Source organism: Porites lutea, chromosome 2, assembly GCF_958299795.1.
Source record: "Porites lutea chromosome 2, jaPorLute2.1, whole genome shotgun sequence".
Lineage (NCBI taxonomy): Eukaryota > Metazoa > Cnidaria > Anthozoa > Scleractinia > Poritidae > Porites > Porites lutea.
Window position 1 is genome coordinate 46513370 of NC_133202.1, and position 12227 is coordinate 46525596.

A 12227-nucleotide genomic window follows, 5' to 3' on the forward strand; every position below is an offset into this window, starting at 1 on the left:
TTAGGTACCAGGAATCTGATTTACATCTTGGCCTTTATTCTTCTTAATCTTCTTACCACTTCTACTTACTCAGCGACTTTTTCAGTTCTACCAACTTCACTACTCTTCTCTACTTCTACTTACTAGTTCAAGTATAGTAGCGCTTTTAATAGCCAAAGCTGGACATGTTTGGGTTAGCTGACTGGAAGAGTTTCTATTGTATATCTTATCGCTAATATTGCAACAGGTTTGCTATTGTTAGGAAATAGATTAACCTACGCACAGCCGCAACTGATAAGTACCAAAGAAGGAAGGTCAGCTCTACCACCACAAACACGACCACCTGTAAAAAACTAACATCTGACAATGCCGGGTGAATAACATTCCTAACATGGCAATAAGTAAATTCGCGAGCTAAGCATAACTTTAAGTACAAGTAAAAACAAAAGATCAAAACAGGAAAAAAGAACGGGCAAAAACAAGACTTAATGAAACAAAAACTAAACTTAAAAGTTAAGATAGATCCGTCTTAAAAATAACTTTCAAAATACTCCACAACAATAGCGCGACATACGAAAGGAAGAGTTCTCTGAGGTAACATCAGAAGATCTACAATGGGAAAAAAACGTACACACTGATATTTTTCCATAATCAAATGAAAATTTAGCGTTCCCTGAGCCTTCGCCTCGACTACACCCGGCCTCCAAACCAATAATTTGTGGTTGATCTTTCTGAACTGGAACAACGAAATGCGATGTTGGTATTGCTCTTCCAATATCCACCGAAATTGGCTTCATTTGCACCGGAGCCTGGTGTTTTTCCAAACTGGCATTCATCCTGATCGCTAAAGTGCGTTAAAAATCTTTGATCGTTTTGCCACCAGGCCGCCGTGCATCCTGTACAGTTATGCCCGCGAATATCGATGTAGTCCATCTTACAGCATTTACCACTGGCCTCGAACTTAATTGGGTTCAAATTCTGGAAAGCGGCCCGCAGATAATTTCTGAAATCGACTCCGAAATTTGGAAAATCACACGTTACTCTCCAATGGCTAGATGACTCTTTTATGACCCACATTCGTCCTTTCCCGATTCTGTACTTTTCCCAGTTGGGAGTGCGCTGATTCTTTAGTACTCCTTTTAGGAAAGGCGATTTCGCAAAACTATTCCCTCTGTTGCCAAAACCTTGCGACATAACTAGAGTATAAGCCCAACCGGGCTCCGAACTGAAGTCGCAATACATTTCGTAAAACAGACACTCCGTTCTACCTTGTATGAGGTAAAAACCCGATGTTCGTGCTCCTTGATTCCATGCCTGTAGGCAGCTCCTAGGTTTCTGTAAATTGTTTGAAAACGAGATTACGTTGAAAATATTACTTATCCTACGGACACTACACAAAATACATTTATTTATGAGTCATTTCAGTGGAGACCTTTATTTAAGTATCATCAATTGTAAAAATCGATAACTGAAACTGAGTGAATTACTTTCGCTTCCAAGGAGACCATTACTAATTTCAACTGCCAAGCTGGTCAGGTTAACACCTGCAATCATTCAAATTAATATTTTGGCACTTCTTTTTCTTTTTACTTTTCTAGGAAGCACAAAGAAAGGCTTCCTGCGATACTATCTTTTTGTCCTCTTCCTTTTTGTTAATGTAAGTGCCTGCTCGATGCCAGCACAGCTAGCAAAAAAAAAACAAAAAAACAAAAAAAAAGGTGGATAACAGCAGTTATATAGTACACAGTCTTTTTCTTGCCTGAGTATCAGGCCTTCCGTATAGTAGTTGCTAGGAGAAACACGTTGAATTCTGCAAAGCTGATCTTACTACGTAAGTGAAAATTAATTTTGCAAGACATCAATACCACACTGATAGAACCCAAAACAGAGAAATGGACAGAAAAAAAGCTCTTACTCTAGTGAGAAAATAACAGGTCACTCGATCCTACGTTCTGCGACAAAATCGTTTGCGGTCCTTTGCCGTTCATGTTCGCTTATTACTAGGAGAGGGGAGATAAGAGATTTGAGGTAGAGAAGAGGAGGTCGAAAAGAGAAAGGAAGGCTCTCTCACCTTTCGCTTCTCTCTTCGCCCTGGTTTCTTATATTTTTTGTTTATTTTTTTTATGGGGGTAGTATTGCTCTCTTCTTTATCATCTTAATTCATTCCCTAAAGCACCCGATTTTGATTTCAAACGACACAAAAATGAAAAATTATAATTGTTATTAGCGGACTGTAGTTGAGTATGTGTGTAACCTTTTCAACCAGAATTCCCCCTGGAATTCTTTTCAATTTTTTTTTGAAAATGGAATGAAATGAAGAAAAAAAATAACGAAATTCGGTAAAAGGGAACACACATATTCAACTTCAGTCTGCGAATGAGCTCATGGTACCATGCTGTGGCAAGAGCCGATCGGCTACGGTAAGAGAGACTGTCAGATTTTGCAGCCTTTGTCTTCAAATATTAAAATTTTAATTTTCAAGTTCTCATTCTAATTTTCAGCCTCTTCAAATCTTAAAACTTGAACATCTCCCGCCATATTCCTTTATTTAAACATTGTAAAACAAAATCATTAAAAAAATTCGTAAACATTAATTTTGTAAAGGGTTACACACCAATTGAAGCATTTTTAGATCGAATAAAATCTCGGCGAAATTTTGAAGGAGAATAGCTAAATTATGCATAAAACTAGGCTTTTGACCAGATACCCCCTTAAATTTGCAATTAAAGACATAACTGAAACTGTGAAGTCTTTGTTTTCACGATGCTTGATATGAACAAACAAAGTCAATCTAATAGATGACCCGGCCGAATTAAGGCATCGTACCTCTATATGTATAACGAACAGTTTTCCTAGCCCAAGTACTAGTAAAATATATGGAAAAGAACTTCGATATAGCGAAACCTTCTTGTAGATAATATATTTTTTCAGTCCCTCCAGCCCTTCGTCATATCGAGGTTTATAACGCGGCGATAAATAAAAGATCCTTGATTTTTTAAAGGTATTTTTTTAACGGTCGGACAGTTTTGCCATACTGAAGAAAAAAATCTTGGAATGTGAGTACCCCACAGGATAAGAGAAGAGAGAAAAGACAAAAAAAAAACGAGAAAGTCCATAAATCATCGCAAAGACTGACAATGGCGTATCTTTCAGTCCATCTGCTTAGCTACCTGCTATCTCCCCGTTATTCCAAAAGATTGGAGATTAGTAAAAAGAATTTGTAAAATTAATGGACCCCTTAAAAAAGTGAAATGGAACTTGCTCTCAGAGCGACGAGTTGCTTGAGAGCTGTCCATCGAATCAGCAGTTTTAATCTGAGCATTTGAGGCAAAGAAGCGGGGGGTGGGGGGGGGGGGGGTACTACCTATAATGACCTACACGGGAAGGCTCCGCCAGAAAGGGTAAAGATTTCAGTTGTTGAGGTATGTGAAATGGTGGGGAAAACTGTCATAAAGCCGGTCTGCAAACAGGCCCAATAGATGCACTTTAAGGCTGTAAAGGAGTTGAGAAAACGTTCCGGTTTTTGTGATTTATTCCTATTTAAAAGACAGTGTATTTACAGCAGTTGAAAGCTGAGATGCAAAGGTCTTAACTAGGTCGTGAAAGGGGTACCTTTTATTTCAAAAATGGTATAAAAAAGGGTAAGGGATTGGAATCAGGGCGGAGCCTCCCCGTGTAAACTTGCTTGAGTACTGCCCCCCCGGTTTCAAAATCGCCAGGTGCATAGGGGGATTTCGTAATAACAAATTTTAGAAAAATTACTCACCACTTTTTGTCTTAATCGAACGAAGAATGACCCTTTCCTTTCCCGGAGTACTTCTTTACTCTCCGCTTCTTCGTTTATGAGCTCACACGCACCTTGGCTTTCTGTGGAGCGCTCATAATTGTACGAAGTACATGTTGGATCTGCTAAACATTTGTGACTGCATGCAAGAATTCCACGGGTTATTATAGATTTGTAATTACCGCCGATCAATATCTGATCATTGTAGATCAAACCATGTGCTTCATGACAAAATTCAGACCGGCTAGAATGAAACAAGATGAAAATTGCGGAGAGGATAATTTTGGCAAGCTTCAGCTGCATTGCTCTTTGTTTTATTAATGACTATATTGGATTAGCCTAACAAACAGAAACGTCTCTCTGTGACGGCGCTATGAATTGTCATCTGTTCTGGGTCCAAATTTTTTTGGAGGGGGGCTGGGGGAACGGGGAAGCATTGTAGTTCGGAATCAGCCTCGTTCTCAGTCGCCCTTTGCGATTTCGGATGTGGTGTCACCTATCAAGCTTGTCGGGAGAATTTTCTCTGTTCCAAGTCTCCTCCCGGCCCTCACTCGAATAGCGAGAACTGAACTCAGGGCGAGGCTGATTAAAAATAATTTTTCCTGAATTTTTTACATAATTATAATATTCTGTGTAGAGAATGTGTTTTGTCCTCGTGTATTTTTGAACTTATAATCAGTTTGAAATAACTTCTCTCTACGATGATCCAGGCGTTTATTACTCATTTTAAAATATGAGCAGCAAGATTACAACAAAGTCCAATTACCGTATTTATTCGAATAAGCGCCCCACCTCGAATTAGCGCCCACCTCGAATAAACGCCCATTCTAAAGGCAGAAAAAGTTAATAAGCGCCCAGCCTCGAATAAGCGCCCACCCCACCCTACCCCCTTTCCCCTCACACTCCCCCAAAATTGAATAAGTGCTAATAAGAGACTTCCCCGAGGAAGGAGTTTTCTTCAGAGTATTTTACAGAAACCTTGCTTTGTTACATCTTCGCGTTTTGTTTTTACTATTTATTGTTTTGTTGCAAAATAAACATACTACACTTGCTGAAGTGTTGAAAATTTAATAAGCGCCCACTCTCAAGGTCCAAAAACTTTATAACCGCCCAGGGCCGTTAATCGAATAAATACGGCAACTCTCTTCCTTCAACATCTTTTGGACTTTTAAAGTTATGAAGTATAATCGTCGATTAATTTTTACAGCTGAATAAGTGATATGTTTGAGATAATTTTTTCTTTGTAAAACAAGAGTGTTATTGATGGTGCTAATTTTATACATATTTTTAAATTTAAAATTTATATTTTTATGCTAAGTTTTCACTATAGTCAAAGGGCTACGCTAATGCACCAAGTCATACTATTTTAACCGTATATGGCATACAAAAGTTTTAACTGCTGTATAATATTAATAATGATAACAGAGGGAAAAGAAACCCCTCTTTTCTGTTAAATACACATAAATGTTGCCGCTGGCACGTTTTTAATTAAACACTTTCAATTTAAGGAGATTGATAAAAAAATCCAATTCATAAAAGGACAGCAATCATTGATTTTTAAATCCAGTGGGCCGTTTCACAAAATACAGCTGCAGAGACAGATTAAGCATGAAAACCGCACGAAGTGTTGCAACAGCAACAAATGTTTTGATCAATCATGAATCGTCTTCAGCCACAAGTTCGTGACAAATTGGTCGTTCCAAAAATTGACGGTAAGATTATTTACACTTCTTTTCCATTAAAAACTACAATGACAGCACACCAATAGGAGAAACAAAGAGACGTCCCGCACCCGAAACTAATGATTACTTGATCTATCTGAAAAGCCAAAAAGATGAGTTCTAAAGGAACGGTTACTTAATCAGGTTTTAGTAAGCTAATCTCTAAGAAGTGCTCGCCATGTAAACTTACTAAAATGTCCATTTATGTCCGTGGTTTTGTGTCTTTTCTTGTGATCCAGATATTTGTCAGAGTTCCTGCCATCCAATTAATTGGTCAGATTCTGTTCAGTTTTAACCCTTTCACTGCCAAATGTGGCCAAAGGAAAATTTCGACCAAATTTCCAAATTACATTTCCGAAAATTTTGACAAACAAATAGCATCATGTGAAAGTACAGGCAGAGAGCTTTCATTTGAATGGTCACATCATAGGATTATGTCCGCAGACTCAAAAGTTAGAACCACCTTACAAAACTCTATCAAACACTCTGGCAGTGAAAGGGTTAAATTAAGACGCTGAGTCAAAAGCTTTTGCGTTTAATTGTTGTAAAGGCTGAGAATACGAATCTTTTATTAATGTATCCCGGGAGAAGTCCGGGTTACTCCTTTGACATGCTACCCTAGGTATGTGCGACACCAAAATGGTTGTTTATTACCCCTTTTGAATTCAGATTAGGTGCTTTTTAACCGATTATGCCTTATATACATGATATAGTGTGAGGTTTCTTGCTTCCTGGAACTAGAGTCTGGAATTGGATAGGAGCCAGTCCTAGGCTCCTGATACGTTGCATTGGAGAACCGTGCGAAGGCCTTAATTAACCACACTCTACAGTGACTATATCTCAAACGTTGCGATACAGATCCTTACATAAAACTTGATACAAGGTACCTAGATTTGCGAAAACAGTCCCTTTCCGAGATGGCAAAAGATCCAATTCCGACCCCGGGAATCGAACTCACGACCTCCCGCTCTGCAGTCAAGCGCTCTTCCGACTGAGCTAATCCTGCCGCGGAGCCCGGGAACATAGTTGTTACTCTCTCAAAAGACACAAAAGGGCAGAAAATAGATCGAGTTTGGTTTTTTTTGGCGTCTTAGGAAGGAAGGTGCGCGAAGCGCCATTCTGTCATCCGTCGGGCTCAGTCCATCCTCATTTAGACAGTGGTAATAGTTCCGTGTTCAAGTAAACGAACTGTAAATGAGTTGAAATGCCAACTGACACGAATTCCTACATCCCCTAATTATCCCACTGGCCGCTTCTATTACCTGGACAATTCGGTGATGACGAGCGGATTGGTGAACTTGAGGTCTTTCTCCTAAGATAACCACTTTTTCCGGCACTGAATGACACAGTGCCATACAAATGGGATCGACCCAGTTGACAGAGTAAATTTTCCATCGTAAAAGAAGTTGAACGAGATTCAAAAGCTAACTTTTAGAGTGCTAGCGAGATAATCTCCCCTGATCATCGTTCTTTTCGACTTGTCACGCAATCAACACGTGACGAAACTTCTATTGACGTCTACGTAGAGAGCTATTCGATCGTCATGGCGAAACAAGGGATTGTGTTTCGGCTGGGCATGTATGAAGTTCATTTAGTAACATGATAAACAATAATAAATTAGCTGAATGAAAAGCGTTCCACGTAAATCCAATCCGTCCTCGCCGTAAACTGGTATCCAGATCCCGCACACGCCGCAGTACAGACACACTCTAAGGAGATCTGGATACGAGACAATACACGCCATTCCACCGCCTAGCTTGGCGCTTCGAGTACTTTGTTCCAAGGATGGACCCGATGCACCATTTGCTGTCGTCAATTTCCGAAACACATCATAGAAACCTTTTTCTGGCGAACTGATTTATTTATAGGTAAGTCACGCACTTAGAGAGTGTTTAGCAGTTTATTTTGTATGCCTTTTATACAGGGATTTTATACTGGGCACTCGCCGGCAAGTTAGTTCAAGTACATCTTCCTTTTGGGTTGTAGAATCGCTAACTGTTGTCTTTATCTATTCGATTTCCCCCAGTATCTTCAAGGTTTCATTCCCTTCAAAGTTTGATTTTTAATATCATTTTACAACTGCTGTAGTCAATTTTCGTTACGTCCTGGTTGTTTTCAGTTACTATAAAGCTCCACAAGAGGGAAAAAAAGTGAATACGACAAGAAAATCGAACCTCGCTTAGCCACAAACAATTAGGAAGTCGAATTTAGCCGTTCTAAGCCGCTCCAAGTAACATAGGCGGACTGAAATTAAGTACAAACGAGTGCGGCAATCGACTACCGATTGTACGCGTTGCTAGAAGGCGTCGGGCAGAGGCGAAAGAAAGATTTCGAGGGGTGAACTACGTTTTTATAGTATCAATCACGTGTTAGGTGATCTCGAGTGATCGTATGATCATGTCAGTACAAAGTTCACAAATGAACACAATGCTTTCCTTCGCCTGATCACTCAGACGAGGGAAGAAGAATAGAGAAATGAAAATAGTCGGAAAATTTTATTCTGGCTGCTTTGTGTTCGTGATACAGCAGTTAATTTTCCAATGAGAGAAACCTGCCAGGAAAGTTTTAGCAGCACCTCAAATCAAGCAAAATTCTTTTGCAAAAGCGTAACCAATATCCACATACAAAATCTCCAGACTGATCTAATATATTTCCCTTAAGAATTAGTTGTAAGAATTGGATAAACGATCAAGGCAGTTCTTCTCTAGTGATCCTTGTACCATTAATTCCCGTATCTTTTCGTCCTTTCCCATTCGCTGATGTGTTGCTGTCGTTTAGAGAAAATAATTGTTGGTAACCCTGGGATGCGAAGAGTCTTAACCCTTGAATACCGCTACTTAGCTTTGTTCTTGAAGCGAAATTGACCCCACTATCAATATGTATATTCTCCATACAACTCCAACTCCAACTCCAACTCCAACATACAACTCTGTAAAGTAGTTAGAGGTGAACAACAAAAGCTTCTAATATAGCTTGTAGACCAGAGCTTGGTCGTTTTTCTTTAGATATCAGAATCAATCAAAAAATTCTCGAATTAACAATTAGTTCATGAGTCAGCGTGCGTATGTCGAGATATTGAGCACGCGGGAAGTTCACAGAACACGAAAGAGGCGTAAGCGCCGAGTGCAACTCTAGCCTCTTGAGTGCTCTCCAAACTTCCCAAGTGCTCAATATCTCGACATACGCACAGCTGCAGCATGAACTAATTGTTTTATAACATTATCAAAGCGATCAATGCATCAGTTAAGTTAAAATTTGTAAACAATCAAGGCTCTTTTTAATTATGTAACCATTTCTACTATTTGGTCCGACGTGACTGTGCGTTTGATTAAGCAGTGTTTGTTTTTTTGCTTTGTTTTGTTTGTTTGATAAGGAGAATGATTAGATGTTGGTTAGGAGCAGCTTGCTTCTCTCGCAGTCATAATTATAACTTACGCGACTTTGGAGAGGGGGCAGTTGTCGGAGGGTGTAACTTGCAGGTTGCAGGTCGCAGGTTGAAGGTCAGAATTTGAAGTACGCGCGACAATCAACGTTAAACTGATTTTGTGAAAAAAAAAAAAAACTGTCTTTACAGCGTCACGCAAACCGGAAATATCTATAGCCCCAGGAAATTGTTTTTTTGGGGGAATTAGATCTTGCAGCCAGAGCCTAGTCTGCTACCCAGCCGTTTTTAGTGTAGCCCTATAGAACAAAATTTCCCCGCTTCATACTTTTAAACATGATTAAAAATAAGCGACAGGCATCACAAGACTCCTGCACTTTAATAGTCGTATTGGAAGTTATATGGCCTTCAGAGCTTCGCTTTAACTAGAAGGTCCTTAAGATTTTCCCTTGCGATAAGATATGAAGGGAGGCTCCTTAAAGATTTTTTTTTAGTCGTTGCTGGTTTTGTATAAGGTGCCATTTCCCCATGACCAAAGAGACCAGTTAACGTACCTTCCTATTAAATCCATGTTGGATCCATTTTTTTACCATTGGTTGTTATTTTTAAAAGTGTGACGCTGAGAAATTTTGGCTTTGGCTGCAAAATCTAACTCCCAAAAAAAGATTTCCTGGGACTAAAGATATTTCCGGTTTGCGTGACGCTGTAAAGACAGTTTTTTTTCTCAAAATCACTTTAGCGTTGACCGTTCGCGCGTACTTCAAATTCCGAGCTGCAACCCCGGGGGCGGGGGGGCACTTGGGTATTTTTTAGGTGGGTATGTGCCGCCCGGGACTCTAAGTTGGCACCCCGTTCCAAAAAAATTTCCCCTAAAATTGATACCCCGTTCTAGAAATGGGCCAACTTTTTATACCCCGTTCTAGAATTCGCTCTAAAACTGATACCCCGTTCTAGAAATGGGCGAATTTTTTATACTCCGTTCTAGAAAGTTTGTAAATTGAAATAGCCCTGTTTTTTTAAAAAGATATTTCTTTATTTGTTCGACTTACACATCAAATAAATGCTTCTTCACAATCAGCAACAATTTTAAGCAGAAGATAAAGTAGTGATCCACAATTTTTTATACCCCGTTCTAGAAAACGCCTCTGCAATGGATACCCCGTTGGGCGGCACATACCCGTATAGGTAATGTATGGGAGTACCCCCCCCCCCCCCCCCCCCCCCGCCGGGGCTGCAACCTGCAACCTGAAACCCGCGACCTGCAACCCTGGAGACGTACACAAGCCGGCATTTTTAGATTTCGCGGGTATTAAAATTTCGCGATTTTTCTCAAATCGCGAAAATCGCGAAAACTCCACAGCCAAGCTTATCGTGAGACGATGAAATAGAATAACAGTAAAATGATCCTCACGGTAAGACGATTGAAAGCAAAGAGAAGCAATCAAATGATAAAGTTTACCTGCCCGGCTGCCCGATATTTTGGTTAGTAACACAAACCTTTTCATGGGGGTGCGGGCGGCACGCGTAAAGAGACGCGCGTTCTCGAGCGGCCCGCTACTCTCGCCACTCGAAATGGGGACTAGCTTTAACGCAGGCTATAAACCTCTCCAACGTAATTGAAAGTTAAAGAAAACTTTCAAACATTCAGTTTGTGTTTTCTTTCCAGTTGCTGGTTTAAAAAAACTGGAAATGACTGCATTTTAAACCCTATCCTAGCCTGCAGAACGGGCGTTATGGTGTATTTTGCGTTTTTCAGGCGAGCGAAGGCAAGCGCGGGAAAAGCGTGGAACGTGAGTCGCGCGCGCAGAAGGGGCACGAAAATGAACTCCTTGCGCGTGACTAGCCCCCCGGGTTCTTTTGGTGCTTTCTTTCGCCCGCCTTAAAAACGCATAAACCTATCGCAAGAGAGAATGATCTAGCTCATTCTGTCTTGCCTATCGCCTATCCACTATGGGTACAGGCTACTGGAAACCTAGAGCGCAGAATGATCCTCTTTTTGTCGGAAGGCGCTTTTGTTGGGATAGTAACTAGTTCGAGATAAAACAATAGCGGGAAAAGAATGCCTGCTGTTAATGTGGGAAACTCTAGCTCGTTTGACCTTGATGAACAGTTGTTATAAACGTTTTCATCATTGTTTGAGGTCTTAAGATAACTGACTCTCTATTTCAGATTATGTTTCTGTCAACACGTTACGGTTCATAGCACCAGACTCACGTGTGTACCATGAGTTGCCAAGAAGGAGTGGACGTTCCTAGTTTGCGGATCCTTCACACCAACCAAGCTTCCATAACGAATCTATGAACATGCAATGGGGCTCATATCTTCTGGTAACGTACTGACACGGACAGCTGTTTTGTCGGACTTTTCATGTATTTTGTAAAATTTGTGCCGATCAATCAATCACCTTATTCACTACAAGAAAAACTCTATAGTCTAGTCGAAAGGATTTCTCATGCCAGATCAGGCCCACCTTTTACTGCCGTACTTTATTTAAATTCCACCGCCCACATTTGGTATTTCTTGGCTGAGTGCCATAAACAGTTGTAGAGACGCGTATGGATCACCTTCTCAGCCGGCCGGTATGTAAACGTTGTCTTACCTATTTTTAAACCAGATATAGAGCGTTTTCACTCACGTGGCCAGCCTCTATGCAAATTTATTGGAACAAAAGAGAAGCGTTTGCATAAGAAAAGAATGCAATTCCCACAGGATTGTCTTGGTACACCAACATGGCCGCCGTTTCATTGTTTTGGAACACCAATATCCCCGCCGTGACGTCATGTGAAAACGCTCTGTACTGATTCTGCCCTAGAATATAAATTAACACTTTGCAGTTTGGTATTGTGCCAGTGGTATTTCAGGACGACGAAATCTGGTATATTGTACACTGGTATCTCATTACCCCCGCCCCCACCTCCCCTGGCGGGGCCTCAGACTATGTAATTACACATGTTTTAAACAAGCAAAGAAAGAAGACAAAGAAGACTGACGGAGCTAACAGTAAGGATTATCTTGTTTTGCGTTTTAAACTATATTTCATGGCTCTGATTGGATCATGCTTCTATTAGGATCCGGTACTTCTATTTTGTTACGTTGGTTCTCCTTCCAAAACCAAAAAATACATTGTTTAGTCATCTTTATGGTTACTTGCAAAAGGGATTGCCTTTTTACGAAGATTTATTAAAAGCAACGTTATGCTCAAAGCCGACTCCCATTTACCCTGCTACAAAGATATCGATTAAAGTTTCACGGCACCTTCGGAACCACGTTTTATTCCCGACTCTAGCTTCACTTGCAGCCGAATCGCTCCACTGGGTTTTCGTGTCGTTAAGGTTGGTGCTGTCAGTCATATTTTAGTTGC

General features: G+C 40.4%; 1 protein-coding gene across 1 annotated transcript; it reads right to left on the reverse strand.

The window, feature by feature from the left end:
• Nucleotides 1-661: 661 nt before the first annotated feature.
• LOC140926312 (uncharacterized) lies at nt 662-4066 on the reverse strand. The gene is made up of 2 exons (XM_073376067.1): nt 3746-4066; nt 662-1314 (listed from the first exon to the last, which is right to left on the reverse strand). The coding sequence occupies exons 1-2, from the start codon at nt 4064-4066 to the stop codon at nt 670-672; spliced, it is 966 nt and encodes a 321-aa protein (XP_073232168.1). The 3' UTR covers nt 662-669.
• Nucleotides 4067-12227: the final 8161 nt, after the last annotated feature.

What these genes read in the sequence shown, in the direction of transcription:
- LOC140926312 (XM_073376067.1), bottom strand. Translation starts at nt 4,066, where the DNA reads ATGCAGCTGAAGCTTGCCAAAATTATCCTCTCCGCAATTTTCATCTTG. An exon ending in TTCGATTAAGACAAAAAGTG is followed by an intron (nt 1,315 to 3,745) that starts GTGAGTAATTTT and finishes AACAATTTACAG; the next exon opens with AAACCTAGGAGCTGCCTACA.